This window comes from Lonchura striata, chromosome 11, assembly GCF_050655825.1.
Source record: "Lonchura striata isolate lonStrDom1 chromosome 11, ASM5065582v1, whole genome shotgun sequence".
In the NCBI taxonomy this organism is placed as follows: domain Eukaryota; kingdom Metazoa; phylum Chordata; class Aves; order Passeriformes; family Estrildidae; genus Lonchura; species Lonchura striata.
Genome location: NC_140713.1, coordinates 19,697,011 through 19,724,920, shown reverse-complemented (window position 1 = coordinate 19,724,920; position 27,910 = coordinate 19,697,011). Strand labels below are relative to the sequence as shown.

The 27,910-nt window shown below is 41.0% G+C and overlaps 2 protein-coding genes across 3 annotated transcripts in view; one reads left to right on the top strand and one right to left on the bottom strand.

Moving 5' to 3' along the window:
* The window catches only part of MAF (MAF bZIP transcription factor), a 196,081-nt gene extending 184,145 nt beyond the window's left edge, over positions 1–11,936 (top strand). The window contains exon 3 of the mRNA XM_021541211.3: positions 1,130–11,936. The gene's annotated coding sequence lies outside the window, so the exon portion shown is untranslated. The remainder of the gene's footprint in view (positions 1–1,129) is intronic.
* WWOX (WW domain containing oxidoreductase) overlaps positions 1,371–27,910 on the bottom strand; it is a 483,980-nt gene continuing 457,440 nt past the window's right edge. For both annotated transcript variants that reach the window (XM_085589257.1, XM_021541209.4), the window contains one exon: positions 1,371–2,456. In XM_085589257.1, the coding sequence (XP_085445383.1) occupies positions 2,268–2,456 (189 nt within the window). In that variant the 3' untranslated portion in view covers positions 1,371–2,267. The remainder of the gene's footprint in view (positions 2,457–27,910) is intronic.

Genomic DNA, 27,910 nt, shown 5'->3' with positions numbered 1-27,910 from the left:
AATTATGACAGTGAAATTCTAGACAGGGAAATACACTGGTGTCAATAAATAATAACCAGAAATAAAAACCAGAGGAACCCAAACAACTCAGAGAAGTTAGGGGTCAGCTTACCTCATACTAGTGCAACACTAAAACTATACTAACATTAAAAGTGCTCCTACCTTGTAACACTAAAATAGAAAGCGGTGTACAGAGGAAAAATATATAGACGTTATTTGAAGGAAGGCAGGAAATATCCCTAAGTACTGAATTCTCATGGAAGAGAACAATATTTCAGCAATAAGGAATGACAGGGGGTTCATTATAGGTTATTAATGTTTGCCTAAATGGAGCAGAAGGCCCAGGCCTTCAGGGGAGTGCAGAGCTCCCAGCATCACTTAATTAGTGCCTCTTCTGAACCCAGCAATGCCAAGCTCCAGTGCAGAGCTCTGTGGTCCTACACTGCCTGTGTCATACCAGAGTAATTCTGTCTGGCTGTGAAAGGGAAAAATAATGTGTGTGTGAGGGCTGTTGCACAGGTGACACTTTTAATCACTTTTTCTCCCCGTTAAACTCCAGACAATACAAGGAATTTGGCTGTAACCATTGCCTCAGCTTGCAAAGCCTTCAACCCAGGCCATGAATTTTCACACACTGCACTACACCAGCATCTGCTCAGTGTAGCACAGACTGGAGAAAACTTCTAGGATAGGAGACAAGAAGGATTTTTCTTTTTTAAGAGTTGGTGTTCTTTCTGGAATATCCCCTTCTATTTCTTTATTCCACCAAGCGTTTCAAAGCAGGATGTGCTGCCCTTGGGAAGGGGCTGCAGCAGGATTTGCTGTCTCCTGAAGCTGTTGCTAAAGAGTGGGCAGAGGGATAAAAAAGACCATCTATTCTTTACTGCTGCTTTAGGAAAGACTGTGGCATCAGGTAAGGAAGCAGACAAGGAAGGAGCAGCTGAGGCTGCACTTGGGTAGAAGCCTTGACTTTAACTCTGTTCAGTAACTAATCCAATGTACTATGATTGCGGAAAAGAAAAATCATGGAAGGCAGATTGTTAACAATAAAGCAGAAATAAAAAGGGGATTAAATAAACTTCTATTAACAATGTGTCCTTCTATTTATGTGTTTATATTCTGTCTACAGAAAATGTGATGCTGGACTGAGGATGGCTTAGAACAACCTTCTGGCATGAAGACAGCTACAAAGCACAAAACAAAAAATGAACTCAGAAAGAAACAAGAAAAAAAGCAGCGTTTTCTTGGCATCAACAAGAAGCTCTTTATTTTTTCTCAAGTTTTCTTTTCTAGAAAAAAATGGAACTAAGACATTTGCAGAAATGAGACAAACTTTCTCTTCAGGTGACAATATTCAAGCAAGACAATACTCAAGCAAGCATGTTGTTTTATTGAATTTAAATGGAAAGAAAAGACAGATTTGGAATGGGATACGGTATCAGGAAAAGAAACTGAGAAACTGTGAACTTTCAAGGAAATAAAACTCCTTAAAACTGTGAACCAAGAAATTGATGGAAATACCATTTAAACCCCTGATTACACTCTGTGTGTTCTTAAGGAGACATCATCATCTTTGCTAACTCGACAGTACTTAGGGAATGGTTTACAACATATCTTTTATTGTAATCTTTTAAGAAAAAAAAACACAGAAATATTTAATTAGCTGTGACTTTATCATTACTGTTCAGATGTCTTCCTGCACCTTCTTTTTCTAGACAGTGCAGATGTACTTGCAACCAACAGAGTCAAGGGCTGAAAAGATTTCTTTCCTCAATAATCTTTTGATTTGCCACACCCAATAAAATCCTTGTAGGGAAAAAGAATCAAAACAACTACCATCTCCCAGTCAATACCTAAAGCCTAACAGACAGTAATTATCAAAATAAGGAGGAAATCCCATATTGGGCTACATACCTACCCATTAATCAAAACAACAGAAATTATCTGCAGAATTGCTTTTCTAAAATAAGACAGAAGATGCCTCCTTGGGTTACACTTTGAACAGGCTATAATCAAAAGAAAGAGAACCAAGACTAACTCAGCCCCAGGAAGCCGCACCGTCCCTTTAACCCACAGTATTCCCCACCTCCCATTAGTACTTAACATTTTTCACTATGTTGTGACTGCTATTATTTCATTTAACACCGGTTAATCTGTATCTGAGGTACACGGAAACCCTCTAGATGATAAGATTGGACAGGTTCCAGTGTTGGCAGTTTCCGAGCGTGCACACACTCGTGTGTTTTGATCCTTCCAGGAGCTCCCTGCTATTTGGCCTGGCTGCCAACTCGTTCTTGGATCAGGCTCTCGCTGAGCTCCCAGAGGGCAGCGGCCGTGGCATCGCCCTGTGCCTGCTGCGAGGGCAGGCAGCGGCAGCAGTTGTTGAAGTACATCCCGCCCAGCCCCTCCAGCTCTGCCGCCGTGGCGCAGTACACTGTCGTGGCAGCTCCTTGTTGCTGCAATAAAAAAAAAAAATAACTAATTAAGAGAGAGAAAACAAGCAAAACGATATAAATACATAGCTATTTTATCATTTGTTATTAGCGCTGTAAGTTTTACCGCAGCCCTTTGGAGCTGTGTCTTGTGCAAGCGGCGCTGCTGGCAGGGTAACCCGCCCGGCACTGCCTCTTGGACACTTATTTACAAACCACTTCAATGAAGACGTTTTTCTTTTCCTTCCCTCTAAAAGGAGAAGAAAAAGAAAATCCTGAACCACGGTCCCAAGCTCAGGTGTTTTGCCCCTTTTGGGTAAACCCCTGGATTGGTGGCAGGGGCTTCCCAGGTGGTGTTTGACACCAGAACAGTTGAGCCAGGTTCAAAAGCAGCACCTCAAAACTTCCCTTTGCATCACAGAAATCATTGACCACATGCCCGGGCACCCTGACCCATGACGCAGCCTGATAGATGGATTTGGTTTGTTTGGGTTTTCTAAACCTCTTGTGCAAAATTAACCTGGGCACTCCAATTAAGACCTATCATGTAAAATGCAGTCGGGATTGGTGCCAAACCTGCCCGTGGATCTTGGATCAACAATCTCCCCATGGCAGTTGTCACTGCTGCTGTGTGAGAGCATTTGTCTGCTGCAAGCACAGACAGGGCTGGTTCTGCAGAGACACGAGGCTTTCCAGTGGAGTTTTGTTCTGTAACAACCATTTCTCATGTCTTTTAATGCTTTAAGAAATAGAGTGGATAGATTAGAGGCTTTTGTGGATCAGAAGGGATTTTTAAATTTTTCTTGCTTTCTCTTTTTTTTCCTTTTCCTTTCCCTTTCCCTTTCCCTTTTTTTTTTTTTTTTTTAAATTTAAATACTAAGTGAACTTATGTTCAAACAGGAAGAATGGGTTTCTCTGAATTATTCCAACAGAAACCTGCCGATGGAGGCCACAGGGTTGGGGCAAGTACGCTGGCATGGGTGATGGGCTATTCCCTGCACAGATTAAAAGCACAGTGCTAGAACAGCTGGGGAGAGGGCATGAAGCTATTTTGCTTTGTAAACTATAATTAAAAATAATAGGTGAGAGCGCATTAGCAAAACACAACACTAATTTAAAACCGATAGAGTTTATCTGGCATCTTATGATTATTTATGTACATCTTAGTCCTTTCTGTGGTAACAAATTATGAGCTGATAGGAATCAGAATAAAGAGGCTGCCAAGTGCAATTGAAAAAGTAAATGAAGAGAAATTAGTTGTTGCCACATTAAGATAATTTAATAGGATAAGAGAATAGGCTTCAATCTCTTGTGATTTCCCCCCACTCCTTTGTTTTTTGGCCTTTCATTGTCACAGCCAAGGAAACTCAGGGTGCTGCTAGGGGGGTCAACCTGCAGAAGACCTCTATTTGGCATTCTCATCCTTCAAGGACAGGAAGCAGTTTAAAAAGCCCCAGTTCTCCTTATTTGAGGCATCTCAACTTTGTAGCAACAAAGAAGTGCATATTTGTTTGCAAGACATGCATTTTCCTCAGCAGATGGGATTAAACTGATAATGATGACTCCACAACTTAGAAATGATCTCCCATCACAAGGTAAACCAAAACTGTCTGTATTAAGTATTTTGAAAGGCATATATTTATCAACAGACCAAAATATTTTTAAAGTTAGTATAATACATAGTAATCCTCTTATTAAACCAGTATCTTTTTTAAAAAAAGATAAAATATCTTAAAGGTGGTAGCAGAAATGGAAGAGAGTTCTAAAAATAATATTAATAGAGAACACTAAAATTTCTATGCTCATTTTAACTATCCTATAAAGCTCTACAGTACAGGTATGATCACTGTATTCAGATGTTTAGAATGTATCAAAGGCCCTAAAGAGTTTTATTAGTTTTTTGCAAGCAATTCAACTGGACTTTCATTAGAAAGGTAAAATTAAACTGAATTGCTCAATGCAGAGTGAGAGCCCTCAAGCTATTTCTGAAAAGCATCCATCCAGCCAAGCTAGACTCAGGCTATCTCTAATAGAATTCAGCTAATTCATAAAATGGAAGTTTATCAGAGCCAGTTTAAAATCCAGCCCAAACAATAATTTATCTTTTCAAACAAGTCAAATTTGACGATGTTTAAACAAAATTCTCAGCAGGCAAAAAACACCCCAGAGCACAAGAGCAGTGCTTTATACCTTGAGCATTGACACAAGCTAAGCTCCAGAAGAAGAGAATAGCTTTCCCTGTGTGAGCATAGGATATTTACTTTAAGCGATAAAAGATTATATGGCTGGAAGCCCAAAGCACTTTATCTTGCGATGCCTCCAGTGTTTTGCTGAGAACTGGATGCAAGCAACGTGCCATTTGCTTTTTGGCTGTGTGTATCCTTAGATCTTTCTAAATGTTTCAATCACGTTGGCTGTTTTGGAAGAAGAAAATTCAATGGTTCTATCATTGAAAGAAAAATACCTTTCTTATTACTTAAGAGAATTGCAGTCGTATTTATCCCTTCGTTGACAGAGGGTAAAGATTTAGTATCCCACAATTATGGACAAACATGAACTCATCAAGCCTAGGAGAGTGCTTCAGACAGCAAAGCTATGTAACAGAAGGTAAATCCCAGATTCTCAGAGCCATTTATGTACCTAATTTCCTTTGTGAGCTGGTTGCATTCAGACACTTGAGGACCTGCCTAAGTGACTTGCTCAAGGACTGAGAGGAGTGAGCATCAGTCACAGGAATCAAATCCCATTTTGGCTTGGCAGGAGTATCAAGAGGTCTCCAGCCCAATCTCCTGCCCAAAGCGGGATGTGTAGAAGCTTCATATATGCCATGCTGAATGGGAAAGTCCCCAAGGCACAAATCCCTCCTTTGCATCTACGATCCCACAAACCTCTGTGAAGAGCCAGAGCTGCAGACAAGTGCAAGCTGCCTGCACTGCTAGCCAGAAACTGCTCAGTTTCTCAGCAAATATTGTTTATCCCTTATGAACACAGTCATTTGAATGACATCTTTATATGCTGGGCCTTTTGACAGTCTAGTAACAAGTTTTAATTTTTTGCTCATCAGCTTTCCTGTTCACATATCATCAGCATACAACAGCAGAGGATGTTAGGGAATCTAATTAGTAAACAATTCCATACTGCTGATACAAGATGAAACATTCTTAAACCAATAAAAAGAGCACTTTAATCACTGTTGAATGACTTTCAATGCCAAGCAGTTTGTGCCATGTCAGAACATAATTTGAAGAAGATTAGAGTACTATATAAAAGAATTAATGTTAACAACTTTGTTAAAAAATGTCTTAAACAATGAGCTTGTCAGTTGTCACAGACTCTCCCCAATTCATTGTGATTCAGGTCCCCCCTCCCAACAATTTCAGCTGATAAACAATGCTAAAGGCGTCAGGCAACCTAAACATTTTTTTCCATAGGTCCATCAGTTGTACAGGGTGATAATCACCAGAGCTGGGGTCAGCCTTCTTTAACCTACAACAAAGGCAGCGGGTTGCAATAATGAATACACAGGATAAAGAATTGGTGAGGAGCCCAACTGAATCTTTAATCATGCCTCAGTGCCATTTCCGATCCAGTCAAACATTTGAAAGCTGCTGGGCAAGCACCACGCTATCAATCTTTCCAGTGCACGTAAAATTACCCGGGAATCTTGTTTTGGATTAAGTTGAAGAGTGTCTTAGTAATAAGGGTTCATCATTCTCTTCCGCAAATCATTTGTCAGTTTTGTAATACAATCTTCCTCTGCAGCAGGGTGGGATTTATACAGCAGTTGCTGTTTATTTATAGTTGAGGCTCAAAGATCTAAATTATCCATCCTTCTGAAATCCTTTGTTGAATTGAAGAACTAAGTAGCTACTAGTTCGTAGGCATTTATTTCATAACTGCAAGCAGTCAATTTTTAACTGATGGCACTGAATGCAAATTAATATTGAATAACTTAAGTAAAAGAAAAGGGGTTCTCGAGATACAGAACATGGTAAAACCCTCATTAATATATGTAATGCATCTGTTAATATTCTGAGATATCACTTATGTTCCTGATAAGAAAACATATTACACAGTTAATGATTAGTTTTTAGATTTGTCTGCCTTCAAATGCATGTTTATTTTCTAAAATTAGACTTTTGTTCTGGAGCAAGTTTACATTCCAAGCATATAAATAATAGAAACAAAGCCATAACTTATCTGTATACTTATCAACGATGAATGAATAGGATCCACTCTAAACTCTGTTAAGAGCACACAGCACTCAACATTGTCTGCCAGGGAGATGGGATCAGCTTATTTGAAAAGGTGGGGTTTATTTTCTTATGAAAAATTAAGGATAAAGGCCAGTTATCTTGGTAGCCTGAGGTTAAGTTCAGCACAGAGCATTTTAAAAGATGGCCAGTGGAAAGAGATGAATTCAAAATGACATGAGAGGAGAGTATTTGTGACAAGGGCCAGATTCAAAGCAAGCAGCTCAAGTGAAATAAAAAGGCAAGTCCTTAAAACTCTTCAGGCTGTTCCTGTTATTCATATCAGGACTATTAGACAAAGCCAACACATCCCTAACAGTAAAATATCAGACCCACACAAAAGCACTGTGAGCATACCATTTACAGCCGAATAACTCATCACACAGCAGTGTGAGGTAGAATCAGAGAGTCATTTTGGTTGGGGAAAATCACCAAGTCCAACCACTGACCTAACCTAGCAACCAAGGCAGAATGAACATATTCCAGATACGAAACCAACGGGGTGTCCCATACCTGCTCTGTGCCCCTGATAAGCACCCTGAAGAGTTCATTCTGTTAGAGGAAGAAACTCTGCACCAGCTGCCTTCAGCAGTGGCCATTTTCCTGATTTGATGTCAAATACAAAATCTCCTTGGAATAACAAACAAAATGATACAGAATCTGCTTCCACAACCATATTATCCAAACCAAACCCTAAAGTGACAGCTGCAGTTTTACCTTCCTCAAGCCTCACCTCCTCCTGGTGGGAATTAGCACAGGCTGACTGCCTTCTCAGAGGCTCCATTGCTTGTTGTGATCCTGATGCTGATGCTCAGGGTGGGCACAGTGGGGTTTGTGCTGCCTGGGGGCAAGCTGGGAGAAAACTGCAATGGATTTGTCTTCTTCTGGTATTGTTACAACCCCCAAGCTGGGATTGTGGTGCAGAGCTTTCTCAAATTACACTTATTCCTTTTTCCTATCAAGCCCAAGTCCTTGTGAGCAATGTGGAGCACAATGACCTCTTCTGAAAAACACTAGCACGTCTAAAATCCTCATGTCCTCATCCAGGATTCCTCAGTATCTGAGTTTTTAGGAGCAATCTTAAGAGCTGTTTGGTGATAGCACCCATGGCTGAGTCCAGCTGTAGCTGAGGGAGCCACTTCCCAATGCCAGGCGTTCCTCTGCTCCTTTTCCTGTGAGGAACAGTCATTTTTCCAACAGTGCAGTGAACAAGTTTTAGTCTCACCTATGAGATTACAGGAGAACTGTTCAGTTCCTGCTGCAGTCCTCTCACTCAGAGAATCCCAGATGCACAGTTACCTTATGAATAACGCTCAGAATATGTATGTATTAATGTCCTGTAAGAAAACAGGATTCCTTGATTGCTTTTTCAGCAGGGAAATATGAAATCGAGACCTTCCTTTGCTATTTTGGGAGAGCATGAAACTGAAATCATATCTGCAGCTCAAAAAATAAAACTTTGGAGCTGCCAAATATGATCTAAACTCCAAACTGGGCTCAGTTGACTTCAGGTCCTATTTCCACTCAAGTGCCAGCAGGAAAACGTGACCTGAATTGACACTGTATCTACAGTCTTTTCAAAGCTCTCACCAAACCACATCTAAACCAGAGGTTCTCAACCACCTCCCCTTCCCCCCCCACCACAGTTAAACCAGCAAAGCATCTCTTAGAAGATAATACAATGAGTAAACCAAAATCTTTAAGGTCTGCTTTTTTCCCTCTGATGTATTACTTTTTCAACTAATTCCCAACTACAAAGACTAAAAACTCCATCAGCTTCTCTACTTGCAAAGCATAGTTGGTTTCAAGCTGTAACTTTTCTTAGTGTCATTAAGACCCTTACACATTTACAGTATTCTTTACATACATTATAGGAGATAAGTGTGCTATGCTCTTTGAGTAAGGAAACAGCAGTAGTTCATGAAAGAGGATTTGTTTTCAACTGCTGAGGCATTAAGACCTAGTGATTATTTCAAGTATTCAGTATATGCAGCTATATTTAACTTACATTCTGGGTTTTAACTTTGCAAAAGAAATCGTGTCCATTGTAATAAATGTATTTTGATAATGCACCATGTTGTTTGTCTTATGCAACCCCCAGTATGTTCTCAATTACAGCAATGATAGCACTTGAAAACTTCCAACCTCCAACATCTGGTATCAAACAGATTTTCTGCAATCATTCCACAGGAGAAAAAAAAACACAATACAGGACATCAAGTCAGGAGAACTGGGTTATTTTCCTCTTTTTGACTTTTCCTTACCTAGTGAGCTTGGACAAGTCACCTCAACTCCATGTACCTCACTTTTCCCAGCTATAAAATGGGGAGATTACTCTTATTTACCCACCTCACAGGGGTGTTGTGAGGAGTCATTCAGATTTATGGAGTGCTTTCACACTTAATTTGGAAAAGCACTGTGTAAGTATAAAGTGTTATATTATAAACCACTGTTAAAATGTGTAGAAGATGTAGAACAAGGTTGGCAAAGTAGCTGACAAAAATGTAATTATCTTTTAAAATCATGCCTATTTTTCTCTATTGTATAAACTTAATTCTTTAACCTGGAAGCTGTCTGCTACTCCAGGTCCTATTCCAGTGTCTTCCTCTCTCATCCAGTTTTTTTGCCCAGCTCACAGAGAACTTGATAAAACTCTTACTAGCCAAAACAACAGTGAGTTATTAAAAGATGGATGCTTTAGAGGGAAACAGTCCCTGAAATCCATGCATTCATCTCTCCCACCCTTTGCATATGCTAGGCAGAGCCACCATGGCATACCAGGGGCGGGATTCAGTTGCCTAACATGGATCTTGAGACATCTGAGCTGCCTCAAGATATCCCACGTGCTCCACAGCTGTCTTTCAGAAGGGCACATATTTCCCATAGGTCTGGTATTGTATCTGCCAGCCCCTCAGGGATATCTCAGCTAAAACCACACAATGGTTAAGACAACACCAGACTCTGCAATTTAAATGCTTTTGCCACAGCACCTGGAAGGGAGCTGCTTCCCACAGGCAGCACTGTATTTCTTTAACAGAATCTTATGGAAGTCCACAATCAGCTTCTGAAAAATGTTTCAAAGCTGACAGAGAGCCACCTTAAGCTCCAAAAACTATAATGAAGTCTGTGGCTTTACTTTGCTCCATCAGCACTTCAGATTAGGAGCAGCACCACTCCTCACAGGCCTCTTTAACAACAGCACATTTCCAGGCACATCAGTGCTGCAATTCCTTCTCCTGCCCACTGAAACCCTGTTCACACCTGATTTACACTTTTAAGACATCATTGCTCCACTGAAATGGCAGCTTTGAACACTGCATGCAAATGTCTATGATCTTTTCTTCTCACAAGCTGGTATGGAGCAATGAAGTGATGCAGCATTCTTCTGCTCATTTCTAGATCTGGGAAAAATCCCTGAGGAAAATTACCGATTTTCATTCCAGAGAGTAACAGGTAAGGGTGAGATCAGGTTGAAGAAATGATGCTGCAGTCCATTGCCTCCCCCCTGCCCTCTGTGCCAGCACTGGCCAGTGGAGTGAGAAGCAAAGAGCATTTCAGGGACAGTCCCTGGGCATCCCAGCTCTGCTGGGGCTGCTCACACCTGACTATCCACGGCAGCTCACCTTCTGTGATGCACATTTATACAAACACCATCATAAACACAAATTCTATCGCAACCTGTTGGCCACAGTCAAACTGGAAATCCCGTGGTGGACTGGAAATCCTCCTGAGACACATAACCTGCCAGCAAAAGGTGGATTCTTCTGGGCAAGGGCAATTTAAAGAGCTGAGCAAACAGGTTGTTGACACTAAACAAATCCTGCCAAAAAAGAGAGATTAGATACACTGCTGCAACTAAATAATCAGAACTGGTCTGGCTGGTGTTTAGGCATACACAGATGAGAGTTCATTGAAATTACTTCTATTATTAACTTATGCTGAATGGAAATGTTTTATGGTTTTGCTGTACTTTAATTATATATATACTTTATATAAATGTGTGTATACATACAGTACTGTATATGCTGTATATATTTATATAGCTTTTTAATACTATTACTATTCCAAATTTAGACTTTTTCATATGCATTATTGAAAGAATATCGTTACAATGCTGACATCTGGCTTCTTCCTTCATTGCACAGACAATTTTTTAGGTTGAATTTATTTCAGATATGAGCAAAAAAGGAAAGTCACACAACACAATGCTTTTTAAGGAAGTGACCTTTTGGGACAGATATTTAATGAGCTGTTTGTTTAGTTTTTAGAGATAAAGATTGCTTTTCATCTGTTGATACACATGCACACATATGCACATACACACACAGACACACACAGTTCAGTAACACAATGCATTGAGAAACCACAGGGTGTTATGATGGGGAAGTATCATGGTAAGAAAGAAACTACCAACTCTGTCTTCCAGAAACTAATTAAGGGAATGTATTTTGCAATAATACAGATCTAGCAAACAGGTCTCTAAAGTCTAGGCTTAGAGCTGTAAGCCAGGCACTCCTGTATTATGTATGTGTGATTTTCATAGATAGTCTGCTGTAAAGTGTGCCCTGTTAGTGCATCTTTCAGGCTCAAAGACACTGGTCTTGTTAATATTTCATTTAGTACATACTGTAGAGTCTCATTTATATTACTTCTATAATTAATGGTGATAGCTTAGGCACTGCCTTTACAAGGAGAGATCCCTGTATGTTGGTCGATGGGTAATGAGAAACAATAGATATTTCATTCACCAGCAGCTTGTTGCTAGTTAGTAGGAAATTATCGTGTGTACTGTTGCTTTAATTGCCAGGGTAAATAATGCCGCCGCTGTGTTAGTGAACATTTTAAAGCACTTGATGCAAATAGACTAGAAACAAAACACAAAAAAAAATTACCTTTATTATGCTATACCTTAGCACAGGGAGTTTAAAAGGTACGTCTTAAAACATTTGCGTTCTATCATGCAAATATATCTTAATATGCATGTGCTGACTATTCAACTACTGTATTTTAGGAAATACAATTATGCTGCCTTTCTCTTCTCCTATGTAGACTGTAAATAACTGTAGATCTTTCTCTTGTTTTCCCCATGTAAATATATGTAAATATTAACAAGCTATGCATGCTGATATTCTAGGCAATTTCAGGTACTTTTATAATCTGAAGGCATGTACTTGAACTGGTTTGTTAAAAAAAAAAATCAACTCTCTCAAATCCTTTAAAGCTCATTAGAAATTAAAGATTTCTTACTAGACTGGTTCCTTCACTCTCAGTTGGTTTTTTGTTTATTTTTCCCTCTGCTTTGCCAGTGCTGTCTCCCAGGACCCACCACCAAGGATGCACATTCCAAGGCTGTTTTCTCCAAACCATGGGGTCCCTTCTCAGGATATGATCCACTCCCTGCCCCAGGATGGGCACCACTTAGATTCAGACACTCAGAGAGGGGATGTCTATCCCCTTCTCTCTGACCTCTTCCTCTGCTTAATAATCACAGAGTCACAGGACCGTAGAATGGTTTGTTTTGGAAGGGATCTTAAAGATCCTCTAGTTCCAATGCCCTGCCATGGGCTGGGACACGTTCTACTGGGCCAGTTTTGATGTTTTCCATTCCATTTTTCACTCCATAATCCATCAAGCCTGGGCCTAATACCACAAGTGCCAGGGCTGGGTTTGAGGGCAGATGCAGCCAGAGCCAAGAGCAGTCCCCGTGCTCTGGTTGTGCTGCAGTCCTGCTGCTCACTCAGACGTGGCTCCTCTGTTCCAACACGCTCTTTATGTTTCTTTTCCAGCATGCTTATGACTTTGACAGACTGTGAAAATAATTTGATAAATAGCTTGATAAATTTCTCCATCTCCTCCCTTCCGTGCTGTAACACTGTTTGTGGAAGCCTTTCAACTGAAGGAGTGTGAACAAAAAAGAAATTACCTAAAGCTTCTAAATCAAGTCACCTCCTGTATACAGATTTGGAGACAAGATTTCAATTTAGCTCTCTTATTCCTTCTTTTTTTTCTTTTTTTTTTTTTTTCTTCAAGCAGTAAATGAAGATTACTCTGAGGAAAAAGGTAAAAAGTAAAAAAATATACATTTATCCACCAGTACAGTAGAGGGGAGAAAAAAAAAATCCTCTCTCCATTATCTATGAAAACTAAATGCAATGACAACTTTTTAATTGAAAGAAAACAGCTTTCATGTCTGAAGATGTTTTTTTCCAGAGTAGGCATATGAGAATAAACACATTAATTGACAGGATCCTCATGACTTTTTAAGTTCCTCAAACTTAGCTTGGCGTCTGGGGAAGATCTCTTTCCAGTCCTTGAAGACTCTTTTAAGATGAATGTTTAAAAAGCTGAGCTGACACGGGCATTACGTTCAAGTGCAAGCTGTACTATTCTTTAGTAGAGGGCGTAGAAATGGTTCATAGAATTATTATCTTTCTACAGACAAAACCCATTACCTTCACACTAGGAGGGAAAAGCTAGTTTTTAACTTATATAAAATGGAATCAATTATCAATATCTTTGCATGGTTTCCCAGCTCTGTTGGAGAGCAGTCACAGAGCTAAACACACAGAACCATTTGGCAAAAGGGCTCCTGACTATGCTGGGCTTCTTGTTACACCTTTCATTTAATAAAATCACATCTGCAGAAGCAAAAATAAGTAGCAATGATTTATATGCAGGGCTTCCACCCTGAATGTCACAAAGGGAGATGGGAATCACATTTGCAGACAGATCCCTGGGCTTTCGACTTCTTCCAGTAAAAAGTGAACAAGCAAATAAAAAGCAGCCAGTGACACAGACTCAAACACAGTGGTGAACAGCACTGCAGGTCAGAGCATCCATAAAGCCTGTTGTCTTTGGCGTGGAAAAAAGTGCTCCTTCAGCAACCTCCACCATATAATCCACACCATCCTGACTCTGAATAATCCTTTTGCTGGCTTTAACAGTGGCTTTCACAGATGGTCGTGTTTCCAGTGAGAAAACGAAAGCTGGAAGGTAAGTGGTGGCTTTTCATGGTGAACTCCCCACATGCCCATTGCTTTTAAACTGCAACAAATAGAAATCTTATGTCTTCCAAAAGACAATGCCTAACCTGGTTCAACTCAGCGTTCTGTGAGCAAAGTGCATTAGCAGCCATCCTTTAAAAGCTGTGTGCCCAGCTATTTCACTAGCACAGGCAAACTCAGTCCACACAGAGGTGCAGCATCTGCAAGGTATATAAAACATAATATTCTAGAAGCTGGCAGTGTTGTTGGGGAAGGAAATGTTCATTATTAGACTCTCTTATCTGTTTATCCCATTCACGAGATCTGTTTCTACAAAGCGCATAATGATAAATGGCACATTTGCAAATTATCTTCTGAGTGCTGATGAGAAATCAGCAACCTGCGAGTTACCGTGACTTTGAGTGAGTACACTCCACTGCGAGCCTCGTTTGCTGAGATGCCTGCCAAATGAGTGCATTAGTATATTAGGAGTCTAATAAATTGACTAACAAGCATTTGATGAAAAATAGCTGTTCCATCCGTTACAGTTATCATCACCGCCAACAAGGCTACTGGGGTTGGGATTTTGAAGGCACCAGCTGCTGATAAAAGAGTTGTTGCCGTGCTGTGCCACACTCTCAGCAGCATCTCCCTCCCTAACTGTGCATCTTAACAAACTCTCAGCAAGACACAGGACCTTCTTTGCTTAAGTTTTCCTCTGCCTCTTCATGACACTTATGAGGATTTAAACCATTGCTGTCTTATTCAGTCCTGTCTTCTCTCCCCTGCAGAAAGTAAGATGTTGGGTTTCCCTCTCTGGGAAGGAGATGGGGGAGACACTTTCTGTTATATGGCTGAGCACTGCTCAAACACCTGAGACTGTTCACACTCACAATGTGAAAACTTTAACTTGTTAATTTTTGCCACAAACATCAGACTAAAGGACTGAGGTGGCTTTGGCTATAGTCACATTCAGCAGAAAGGCACTGCATTATTTAATATCATGCAGTCAAATGAGTTTCAGGAGTGGCTCACAGTCCTACTTCTAACTCAGTGTCCTCATGGGAAAACTCAGAAAATAAATCATACAACAATCCACTTGTGTGATTCACTGCTTTGCTGGGCATTTAAGAAACACAGTTCTTTTTATGAGTAAAACTGATCAGCTCCCATCGTGCAAACATCCTCCCTGCCTGGGAAGGAGCAAGCAACCACCACGCTCAAACCCTCAGGTCCTGCCAAGCAGAAAGAGGGCAATTAAAGCCCAGGGCTGGCTGTGCAGATCCCTTTGGGAAGGCTTGGCTGCTCCTGCAGCCCCGCACAGCCCACCCGATGCACTGTGGGTGTTTGTGCCTCCTCCCGGCACATGGCTGGGGCAGCAACGCTCTGCTCTGGCAAAGCCTGCTTGAGGAAATGATGTCTTTTCAGGCTAATTAATTCTTGGAAGTGCAATACACCCTTACGTTCAAGTTTCAGAAATCTTCGTGCCACTTAATTTGTTTAAAGTAGAGAGGAGCCCAATTCATTACAAACGCTCATTTATCCAGTGCTGACAAATCCCAGTGAGCACTTTATAACTACACACGCCTACGAAAAGCTCACTCTGTACCTTCCCAAATTGCATTTCTGCTTTTACCTGAGACATTCGCAAGATTCCCAACTCTGTCAACAGTCGCTCTCCAGTTTTGTTTAGCTTATCATCAACAGACTCTGCTTTTGTGAGTGGACAAGTCATTTGAGTGTGCACCACAGTTATAATGGCCTGACTGACAGCTCAGCCAGATAAACACGAGAGAATAACAGACGTAGGAACAATCTGGGTATTCATTTTGTCCGTTCAACCGGGTTGAAAGGATTTGCCAGCCAAGGGCACAACACTTCAGGCTAATTTGCTCAGCCAAAGCACTGCCGGAGTGTAAGGCTGCAAGCAGATGACTGATGTTGGGGAGACCAGCGTCCCCAGATGAGGTACTTATTATTCACCTCTGCCTCTCAGGAAATGAAAGTACTATTTATTCAAAGCACTCATTTGAAAGAGGAAAATATATAGAAATGAACTTTGTTACAAAACTTGAACCCTTCTCACTGCTTCCCCACTTCTGCATTAATTCCAGCTTCTTGTCCCCATCCATGTCATCCTGCACACTGCAGCCTTTCTGTTTTCTTGCTCCTTATATTATTTCCTTAGCCTTGTCTCCTGCTTTGCAGCCTCACCCTTATAGTTGACATCGGGTACATTTTCTTTTCTGTTTATCCTCCATTTTTAAGCTGTACTCTGCTCTGCAGACCTCAGAGGCCCAGCTCTATTCTCAGTGTCTGGTGCAGCAGAGGGTGCCCACGTTATCCTGGCTGTGTCTCACATGCCAAATGCACTCTGCAATCTTTTGGCTGATATCAGCCCCACACTCCAACAAGAGCCACGTGCTGACAACATCAGCCACCACTCTGTTGTGGAGCCAAGGGACCCAGGGCCAGTGCAATGACAATGCTGTCCTGGTTAAGGAAAGTGGTCTCTTGCACATTTTAAGCACCCTGTGTTTAGAGTGACAGAGCTACAAGTTCACCTGCTAATCACGTAAAAATAAATGATGGGTAGAACAGCCAAGCTTGTACTATGAAAAGGTAAACACTGCTCTGACATATTCCCTCAAGCAAGTAAGCAAAATAATAACAGTTTGCCGTGGAGGTTTGCAAGTTTGCTCCCATTAATTAAGTTCCATTTTCCAGCATCTTGAGTTTTAAGATGTTTTCTCCAGGACTGATTTCAACAACTCTTTCTCCTACTGAAAAGCAAAACCCAAACCCTGCTTTTGGTGACAGCAGCAGGACTCTACTGGCTTGCTCCAGCTGAGGAGCCAGGACACAAGGTGCAGGGGGATGGAGGTAGATCCCTGGGTAAATGCACTTTTGGAGGGCAGTGTCCCAGCAGCCTGAGCACGGCAGGCTGGGAACAACGGCCCTGGCAGAGGTGATGCACTAACAGCCTCAGACACATCACAGGAGGAATGCAAAGTGCACCTGACATTTCTTTTGATCTATTCCTAAGAAGCATTAAAAGGCACATTAATGTGCTGCTTTAGTGCGTGTTCAATGTGATAGCTGGAGACATAACTGAGCCTTTCACAAAAGTCTAATTGGGGAGAAGAATAAACTTATTGTTTCCTCCTCTGGACATGCACCCTAGAACATAGGCAGAGTTGACATTTGCATGAAATATGTTGCTGTTTTGCATTTTAAATCCCAGTATGCTAAATATAGGTTGAATGATCACTTTGACTATTACTAGGAAATCAGTACATGTCCAACAGCAGTTCTACAGATGCTGGAACTGATATTACCCAGGAGCAGGTTATATTTCTCCAGTGCTGAAATTCAAAATTGCATGTGTATATTTACATACTTATATTAAAAATTGCTTATTTAAAATGTCAAATGAACACTAATAAAGTATCTGAGCACCTACAGCCACATTTCATGCAATTGTTTGATATTGCTCATGGAGAGCCTCACATGCACATCATATTCACATCTAGTAGCAGAGTTTTGTGCATTGAGCTATTGATACTTCTTGACCTTGTCAGACTATGAAGCACCTTTGCATCTGTGTGCTTTCAGTTGCCATGTTGAAGCCCCTTTGCTCTTTTAGGAAAATCACAAAATGAATAAACTGCAACAAAGTAAGGAGCAAAGATAAAAGAAATGAAAAAAGATAACATTCATACACAGGTTAATCAATAGGAGAACAAAGAGAGCGAAGAAAGTCAGGTCTAAGTTCCACAGTAGAGGTAAGGTCAGGAACGACATTACTGGGTCATCCCAAATTTTGCTGAAGGTTGCATATTCCTTGTTCCTATTTCTGTCAGCTTAGGTGTGTGTTTGCACATCTGGTCAGACCTATGTTCTGCTGAACTCTGTTTTGCTCTCTGTGCAATGCTCTTTCTTACAGCTGCTATGCTGATAATTTATGTGTCCCTGATTAGCTCCCTCAGTGCTTTATCTCTGGGAGGATTAGAGGCTTTATGGTGTCCTCTTCATTTGTCTGTAGCACCTCCTTCCAGGCTCAGCCAGGCTTCTTGGACAGCCTTCTCTGCTGCAGTACTGATGATGCCAAAACTGCTGTACTAAGCCATGAACCTCTTAAACTCCCCTGGCAAAAGACAGTCTAATTTGGGAGAACCATTAGCTTCCTTTTGTTGTAGCTCTCACTCAATCTAGCCACAAAAACTGCAGTGCAAGGAGGAGGAGGCTGAGGAATGGGAGCTCAGAGAGCCCTGCTGCTCTGTGTTCTGGCACTGACAGAAAAGCAGGAACCTGCAATGCCAAGGCTCCCCAAGAACACAGCGTGTCCTGATCGAGTTATGCAGGTAGTTAAAACAACTCCAAACTGCTCTGGGTACAAAACAGATGGATGCAGAGGTCTTCTGGATCATGTACCGAGCAATTCTGATTTCTGTGTGGTATTTATAAACCAGTCAGTTTTAGCTGGCACCGACTCAGGATTAAAGGAGCTCTGGCTCCAAGACCATACATGACACTCAATGCTTCAAAAAAATCTGGGGCTCTTCCCATCCCAGCTTTTTTATGTCCTCATTTTTCTTGACAGCAGCATGATGTTCTCATAAACAAGGAAATATCCTGCTCACCACAAAGGTGAAAGACAGGTTTTTTTGAGCTACTCCTCTGGCTGATGTTCAAGGTAGACTCTCATGAGCCCATCTTGAAAACTGGGGAATTCAATGAATTGTTTGTCCTGCATGAAAAATTTTGAAATACAAAACAAATGTATAGAAAAACCCAGGATTTCTGCTGGAGGCCACATGGATTTCAGAGGCCTTTCTTGTAAATCATCTCATTAACTAGACCTTTAAGAAGCAATCAAGATTGGAAATTTAGCTTTCTCAATATTTTGATCTGTATCCTTTTCCAAAAATGCAGCCAAAGCTTTGCTGATGGAAGACCTAAGATGCTCCATCCAGAAGCCAGGGCAGAGGGGGCTGAGCACATCAATGGTGGCAGAAAAGGGTGACAATTCCCTGAGCCTGGGATGGGAAGCTGGTGCTGCAGGAACCTCCACAGTGTGGGTGTGCACGTGTGCTGTCATTTCTCAAAGAGAGAAATGCTTTCTTTTGATGGAATACACACCTCTCCTTTCTCCAACAAGAGGAAGGGAAATGTGCCTGTGCTTTCCAGGAAACACAAAGAAGATCCTTTCCCATTGGTGCCAGTCAGTAATTTCCATTTGCTACATACAAGTAAAAATGATGGTGTCTAATGAGGTCTCTTTGCCCTGTTTTGCCACAATGCCATATCCTGCTAGGAGGATCCTCTTCTGACAATAAATTTCTATTAAAGTGAAATGTGCTCTTAAGTGGCAGAATCTTTTACAGTTGGCAACATGTGAAATAGATGTTCTGCCCAGCTGCTGTGCTGGAACTGTGCTATCTAACTCTCCTTACATACTTTTGAGTGCTTTTTTCAGTGCAGTTAGATTACAGAAGGGAAAATCACTCAGTGGCATAAATGATAAATATTAAATATTTAGTGCTTACTTTCTGACAAGTCCAAAACTGAATTTGCTTCAAAACAATGAACTTAAGTGACCCCTGCTGACTTCTCAAGGAATGGCATTCCATAGGGAGTCCCATTTGTGAAACAAACGTTCAGGTACAAAATCAAACCCTGTCTCAGCTCGGACAAAAAAATTATTGGAAAAAAATTCTTACTCAGAAAGTTATTGGCAATATGAAATGGTGCTGGGGTCTACAGCTTTGGCTGGTCCATCTAATCATTGAAAAAGTAGATAAAAGGTCAGATTGGAACCCTTGCAGCAGCCAGACATGCTTAATTTGTTTTTCAGAAGTATTATCAGTTAGGCATAGCTGGAATCTGAACATCTTATATCTGCCCACATATCTGGCTGGTGCCTTCTGGCCTTCTGTGTGATGCAAGGGGCTAATAAAACGTGGCAGCACTTGATGTCAGATAGTTTGTCTCTGCCTTGTTTAATCACTCTGAATGGAGTGATGCTCAAGCCCAACTTGCATTCACTATCAGTCTGTGAGAGGCTGCTGAGAGCTACTTCTCAGCAATCAGCTTGAACTCTTGGCAAGACATCTGTCAAGTACACTTTAGCATCCCCACAACCTCGAAGTAAGAGAAGTGGCCTTCTCAATTTGGATGCAATATTAAAGGCAGTTGACAGAAATCTTACATCCCGCTGCCTTTTCTCTCTAGGTTGGCAATTCTGATCCCATTAAAGTCAGTGGGAGCCTTGTCATTGACTTCAACAGACCAAACACTGCAAACATAGTGCTCAAGATGGAATAAACACAACTGGATAACTCAAACTCATTGAAAACCTAAAAATCCCATTAGGTTATTGAGGTATCTTGACACTCAAGAGGCACTTGAAACTCCAGAGGCTCAGGCATTTCACACAAACCCCAGGATGTGTCCAAAGGAGGAGGCAACATCACTATTGTCCTCATTAAACTCTTAAAACACCTGAGTTAAGCTTTCAGCACAAATCATGGTGTTAGGTCCAGTTGACTAAAGCACAAACTTGATCAGAACATCTGCATCCCAAACAAAAGAATTGCAAACTCAGATGAATTTCCTCAGACTTCTCATGACCTCATTTGCAGTGGGCTACTAACTTCATTGCAAATGCAAATGTTTATCCAGTATGACAGCACACTTAAAAAAATACACCAAAAGAAAAGCAAAACATAAAAAATTACCATCCAGCCTCATTTAGTGTGTCGGTGTTCACAAAACTGAGATATCAGATGTACTGGAAATCATTGGAGAATGACTCACAGGATGCATATATGGAAAAAAAATCACTTCACAAAGGCATACGCTGCAAATGGCTTAAAGGCATCCAAAATATTCTTGGAAAGTGCAATAGCAGATAATCTCCCCTTTTAATTTGTCTTAGACTAGGTGTTAGTGCAAGTTACGACCAAGAATTTAGCACATCCATTCAAATTATACCTAAAGCACTAAATCCAGCACAGCAGTAATTTTCTAGTCTTTCATACTTCCCAACTTAATGAAAAGAGACGTTAATGTCCCAACCATAGATTAATTAGATGGAATCATTAAGAATTATTTCCAAGGTATCTTTTGCTAATACATTATCATTGAACACTACCAACCCTGTGTGGAAGGTTAATGTTATTTTGGAAGAATATTTACAGTATCAGGGATTGAAAACCCAATACCTAAAAAAATATTTTCCACCTGCAGCTATCTGTCATCCATCCCACACAAACTTTGAAAGCTTTCCACTATCTGTCAAAACACAGGTTTTGATGCAATAAAGACTGTAATTATTGAGCATTTACAAGAAATAATATTTTCCCTCTGGTACACGTTATAACAGTTGTTAACATGCAAGTATGAATACTAATGCTCGAAACCCACCTATACTCTTCACAAATGATAAGGATTTTTTCAAATATTGATATAGAGGCAGGTATAATAAAAGAGCAAGATAAGACTGAATACAGGTTTTGAAAAGTAAATGTCAATCAGAATAAGGTTTTTAGAGGCATAAGAACTTGATTTGAGGTAGAGTTTGGAAATAAAGCTGACAATTAGATCCAGAGATATAAACAGCACTTCTTTTGTGTTGAAATATAAAATGATCCTTTTGCAACCAAAATACCAGGCTACAAAGATGTGTGAAGGAAACAATACAGAGGATGCAACAAAACAGCTCTGCAGATGCCACGCGTAGCAGATGGCTTAAGCCGGCTGAATTACTGTATAAACATTTAACTGAGAGTTTGATTTTATAAGTGTGGAAATTATACAAAACAAAAAGGAAATGATTCTAAGAAGCACTTAAATTAGTAATTTGTAATTTTCTCTGCTAAGATGGCCTAGCTCTGCTGCCTTGCAAGAGTCCATTGAAGAGGGGGGTTCTGGAGTCTGTGAGAGAAATTGCACACCGTAAAAGGGAGCACATATGAACACACAGAACAAAGCGAGGCACTTAAAGGTAAATATATATACCTTTCCACTGATGCTGCAGCTCAAATCCATTCTAACTGCAAGTTAATAAAAAAAATATCTCCGCCCCTCCCCACTCTCCATTTCCTCCTTCATGTCTAGATAACAAAGGCTGTGTCTCTCTGTTTATATCTCAGTAACTTCTACAGCAACCGCTTGTCGTGTTACTTGGGCTCAATTGTAATACGTGGGCAGGAAGGGCACAAGAGAAAAAGGCCCTTTGTACATAAATATCTTCAACAAATACCAGCCAGAAGGCGGAAAGGCAAAAATATACAGGAAAAGGGAGAAGAATTTATGCAGAAATAATGTGGCTTCTTGCTACAGAGTACAGTTTGGATAAAATAAGAGCATCACTGTCGAATTGATAGGTTTGGCCTGATTAATGCCTAGACATGTGTCTCAGATGAATGTTTTCTATCATTTTGCAAATAAATAACAGGCAAAACAGGAGGCTGATGATGGGTACAGGGTTTTATCCTGATTTACTGAATGTCAAAGCAATCTGTCCTCGACATTTCCTAAAACAGTGACAATTTTTTCTTCTACCTTTTCCAGTGAGCAACCAAGTCCCAAATAATTCTAGCAGTGAGTGCCACAGACCTGCCCCGTGAAACTGCCACGGTGTCGGTGTCAGTCTGCACGACATCCTCCCCTGATGCTCCACAGCTAACACAACCACAACTGCTGCTTCTGCTGCACTTACCTACACCCCACCACTCTGAAGGCCAGAGTGGCCATTTTACTCATTTTACCTTCCTTGCTGCTGAAAAGCCATAACCTGCTATTCCAGAACCGAGATGGCAATTACGTGGGGTGCACATAGTTCTAATAAAAGAGCAAGTCATCTCTTCCTCAAAACCTCTGTTTTCCCTGCTGTCTGCATTCCAAATTCTCCATTTGGTTTAATGATCAAGGAGAGCTAATAACTTCTCCCTCCAAGCAGTTTCATTGTGCCAGGAACAAAATAAATTATCATCCCCTCTTATATTCTAATACAGAAGTTTCTCATAACTCTTTCCTCCTGATCTTCACTCTTTTTCTGTTCCCATGCATTCCCTTGCTTGTAATTCCTTTCCTTCCAGTTCGTCTATTCCAAAACAACTGCTTCTCTCCTTGGGATTCCCTGATATCACATCAGGGAGAATCTGGAAATCAAATTGGTTTAGGAATTACCATGGTTGTTTAAATCCACCTCATCCTGGCTAAGGCAGGATTTTTGAATTTTATATCAAAATGCTTTTCTCTGCTATACCTGGTGTTGACATCAGAGACTGAGAAAGGTGAGAGAACCCCTTTATTGACTGCAGGCCATGGGCAGCTCCAGTTTCTGATCCCACAGGTGATTTAACTAATTAAGAAGTCTACTTTGTCAAGCTTGCCTTATAATTTTCTTTTCTCTTTCTGTTTTTTCCTACAGTCTTACAGTTTTCTCTCTCCCACAAACCCATCAAGCCTAACTCCAGAACCAGATTCATGGCTTCTATTTCTCCAGCTTTTGACTATGAAATGCAGAAGTCATGGTCTGTTTTTTGGTACTAGAAAAACTATTTTAAATTTTATTTTAAAGAAAGCAAACTCCAACATTTTAATTCAACAAACCAAATATCTATTTTAAAATGCAAAGAAAATGACATTTGGTTGACAAACATTGTGACAAAGTGCTGAAGTTCCATAGTATTGTCCACATGTCTAATTAATATTTGATGAGAAATATATTTGATAATCGGATGGACTTCCAGTAATCAAACTATGATTAATCTAGAAACACACTACTAACAAAACCCCTTCTCACATGATCTTTGCCTGTTCAATCAAATTATCTCTAAATAAACAAGTGGTAAGTAGACCTAAAGAAAATATTAACCTGCAAATTTCCTGTCTATCTCTTCTCTCCTTGAGTGTGGTCATAGTAGGGCAGAATTTTTGCTATCACTCAGGTCAACAATCATAGTAAAAAAAGAATATTTGACTGGAAGTCCAGGGATTCTGATACAAAGAGTTTAATTTGGCAGACTAAAAATTTATATTCTGAATGACTTTAAACCCCTCCTCTAGGTACTTTTTGCCTGTTGGTGTACTGGAGAAGTTAAAAAAAGGGTAATGTGAAAAACTGAACCTAGATTTTCATTACCAGAATCAGGATGGTCATTTGCATGCACAAAAAGTACATTTAAACCTTTCTTGTTTCCTGAGATGATCAGACAAAGGAATTCAGATGAACTTTGCCTTTTGGAACAAGCACCTCCATACAAAGCTCCCTCTCTTTTTTAGACTAATAGAATTTGGTGCATTCCTTCCATCTTTGTAGGAGCTAAAATACATTATTAAAACCTATAGCTCAGTTTCAGTGCCGTAAATCACCACTGCTACCCAGGTTCTAAATTTTAATTTCACTCCAATCAGAACCTATTATTCCACTTCCCATGCCTGGCCTCTCTCTCAGCTCTGGGGAAGGAACATCAGGGGATGCTGCTGCCGTGGGCACCCCCAGGCTGTGCCAGCACCCCCCACTTGCTGCAGGGGAATCCCTCAGCTCCTGATCCCGTGGCCATGGCCCCAGACGGGGCTGGGGGAGCCTGAGACGTGCAGGGTCAGGGGTAGCACACGTGGGAACAGACACGAGCATGACCACAGGCTTATATGCAGTGACACCAGTGTCATTTACGTGCCACGTAGACTCAGAAATCTCCCTTGGCAATTGAGAGCAGTGAAATCCTGCTGTACAAGGTGTACTGCGCGCCACAACTGAAATTACAAGCGGCATGGCCCAGCCACGCTCTGAGAAGCTTCAGTAATTTTTACCTGATTGACAGATGTTTACAGAAAAGATGTGCTTTATTCTTAGGATATAAACATACAAGGTAGGAAACAAGGTGCTGATGTTTCCAAACAGTCCAGGCCATGGTTTAATGAGCAGAAGAGATGTTGGGTACAGAGCACAGACAATCCTGACTTGTGTTGGTTTGCCGCCCACGCTCAGCTGAGTCATCCCAGGGGCTCTGCGTGAGTAACTGTTAACCAACATGAGGACAGCAATGAATTCCTCCTCAGTTCAGAGCTTAAACCCAACTTATTCTGAAAGCAACAACTACGACAGCGTGGGAGAAAACAGGATGCCCACCACTCTGCCTTTTGTACAGCAGAAGAGATAAAGGAGGAAACCAATGCGTGATGAGATGATGCATGTTTTTCATTAACGAAAGGGACAATAGCAACAGACTCTTAAAGATCTATTATAAACAAGACAAAGCCTTTAATCCAGATGAAATTTATCTGGTTCTGAACATGAAGACTTTTCTCAACAGCAAATGGGCAGTGTATTCTCCTAACTACACCGTAGTTTCATAGGGGTAAGGGCCTGGGTGTCATCCATCTGCTCAGTGTCAAGCTCCTGGGGCATCTTGATGCCTAATGCACATTTATGTTTCATGCTACCACAGAACCAGGAATAATTATCAGCTAAGAGGGGTACATTTTTGTAGGTTGATGATGTGGCTGAAATTTCTTTGGGGAGCCAAGTTTGATTATGTGGAGTATGTTCTCAAGTCCTTTACTCGCTCCTTCCACATCAGTCCAAGACGTTAGAACCTCTGCCCCACACCTTGCTGCTCATCACTCCCTGCCTGCCAGCACCCTGCACTTCCTGCAGCCCCAGCTGCTGCCCTAATCACTCAGATGATTCAGTTGGAGGCTGTCTTAGCAGAGACCAATTATTTAAGCTGCTGAACATACCCATCTTATTTTGCCAGAGCTGTGTTAGGGCAGTGGTGGCAGCAGCTCTGTCAGAGCAATCGTGATGCGCCGCTTGACGTGAGCCGGGGGCAATAAGATTTTTGGCAGACACAACCCCCGTCAGAAAACGATGCATGAACATAGCCTTAGAGCTTGCTCAGACATCTCTGCAGTATTAATGACAAAACCCAGCAATCACCCTGGTGGGATTGAGCACATGTGAAAGCTCTAGTATGTTAAAACAATAGGGGTAAAATTCTTCGAAAAAGGAAAAATAAGGAAGCTCCAATACAAAGCACTGCAGGGACAATTAATTTAAAATAGAATGGTCAAAGTCCTGCAAACTTCTTGTTTTATCCTCAGTAATTTCAAATGATCTATTGCTTATGCTATCTAAACTACAGAAATGACACACAATGTTACGTAGAAGTGGAAGACCTTCCAAGAGGCAACAACAGTCTATTTTCTGCTGTTGTTGGCTTGGGCTGGCAGAGCACAGATAAAAGTTCAGACTGCTCAATAGCCCAGAACTCACTTAAAGAGTCAATTGAAGCCATGGCAGAAACATCATCACCTTCTGTGAATGCTGGGCAAACTGCACCAGCATGGTTTGAAGTTGATTTCTCTTCCTTTCAAATAAAATAGCTTGTGAATTGATTAGAGGTAATAGAATTATTGGATGCTAGCAAGGAAGGGGATTTAAGGAAGATGTAATGACACCATCAAAGCTTTGTTGGGTTGCTTTTATTAGCCTGAATCAGCTTAGAGCAGTCCTGACACTAAGAGGTTAGAGGAAGTCTGTTAGAGGCTTGCCTATGGGATGAATGCATAACAAAATCCTTTCGTGAGGGGAAAAAAAAGTAAAAACCCCCACAGACATGCACCAAAAAAGAACGACAAGTACAGTACTTTAACAGGAAAAATTTCCTCAGAAAGGAAGCAAGCAATGAGGCTAGGAGAGGAATAAATGGTGTAGAAATGACAATCGCTCTTCAGTCAGGGCCCATGACTGCACTCACTGCTGATAAGATCCAGCATGTGTCAGTTGTCAAGTGTCTCTTGTCACACTTCAATGTGAACTTTACAGCGAAAGGGGGACAAGAGGCAGTGAAGGGGAAAATGGCACGGCTCAGAAGGACTTGTGCACTCAGTGTGAAGCCATTTCAATTTTATATTCTAAAGGACTTTGTAGGTGATCCCATGAATGCAATTATTCTCACCTAATAAAAGCAACATATGCTAAGACAATTAAAAGATTTTATTATGCATCTATTCATTGTATTTAGTTTTAGACAGCAGATCAACCTAATTTGAAACAAGATGTTTGCAAGGCAGGAAGCAGAAATAATCGTGGTCTGTATCTATAAGAATATTAGCGATTCATTATATTCTTTATATAAGAAGGTGAATTAATAAAACCTTCCTTTACTAATGACAATTTCACCCAGCAAATGAACAACCTAATTATAAAGCTCTCATTAAAACAGCATAACTTTTGACTTACGGTGTCCAGTTTGGGTGAGTGTACATTCAAGTGACTTTATTACCCATCAGAAATGTCTATTTGCAGGCATATTCCCAGTCTGACACAAACCTCACACACTCACCCCTTCACATAAAGGTTACCCCATCACAAATTAACTCCTCTGCTTTGCTTAGAGATGTGCTATCATCCTGGTGGCCAACAACCTGAGATTCTCTAGATTTCTATTATTGAAAATAAAATTATGAGCTCTAGAAAACCAGATGGGCTGGGCTGTAGTTTGCAAAGTGAAGATTTTGTGATATCAGACCAAACCAGGGCTTAGAGCTACTTCAGAACAAAATCAGTGCTCGTTCTGGAGAGCAAAGAAAACACTTCTGGGTCAGGGATAAGCTCATGGGGGAAGTTTCCTGGCAGACCTGGAGCAGCCAGTCAGTGTGGAAGGAAGAAAGTGGTGGGTAATTATGGCAAGATTTGCATATGACCGCAGTGACTCCCCTCACTGAGGCAAATGAAGGGCACCAAGGGACTCTGCTGCTGGGAGCCACCAGAATTAAGCAGGAATCCATCACTTCATGCATAGCTGATAATGTGTCATCTAAAAAATCTGATCTATACAGCAAACAAGAGTTGTGGAGGGGCTCAATCCAGACCAGTCCCACGTGTCCAGGAGTGCCAAAGGCAGATGCTGCATGTGAGAAACATCATTCAGAACCTCTCCTTTTTTTCCCTTGCCAAACAGGCAGTGTCAGAAGACAGCCCCTGTGCAAGGCTCCACCTGAAACCACATGGCAGAAAGGTAAACTGCAAACAAAAATGCCCCATGTGCAGAAGGAATTTTTTAGGTCTTAAAAATCTTAAAACAAGGGAAACAGAGTCAAGGTGACCAGTTGTAGAGCATCTACAACACCCAAAATTTCAGTACAGATTTATCAGCCTGTCACAACTCTCTACATTTGTGCGACAAATACTGTGAAAATGCATTAAGAGTGAAAATAAAAAGGA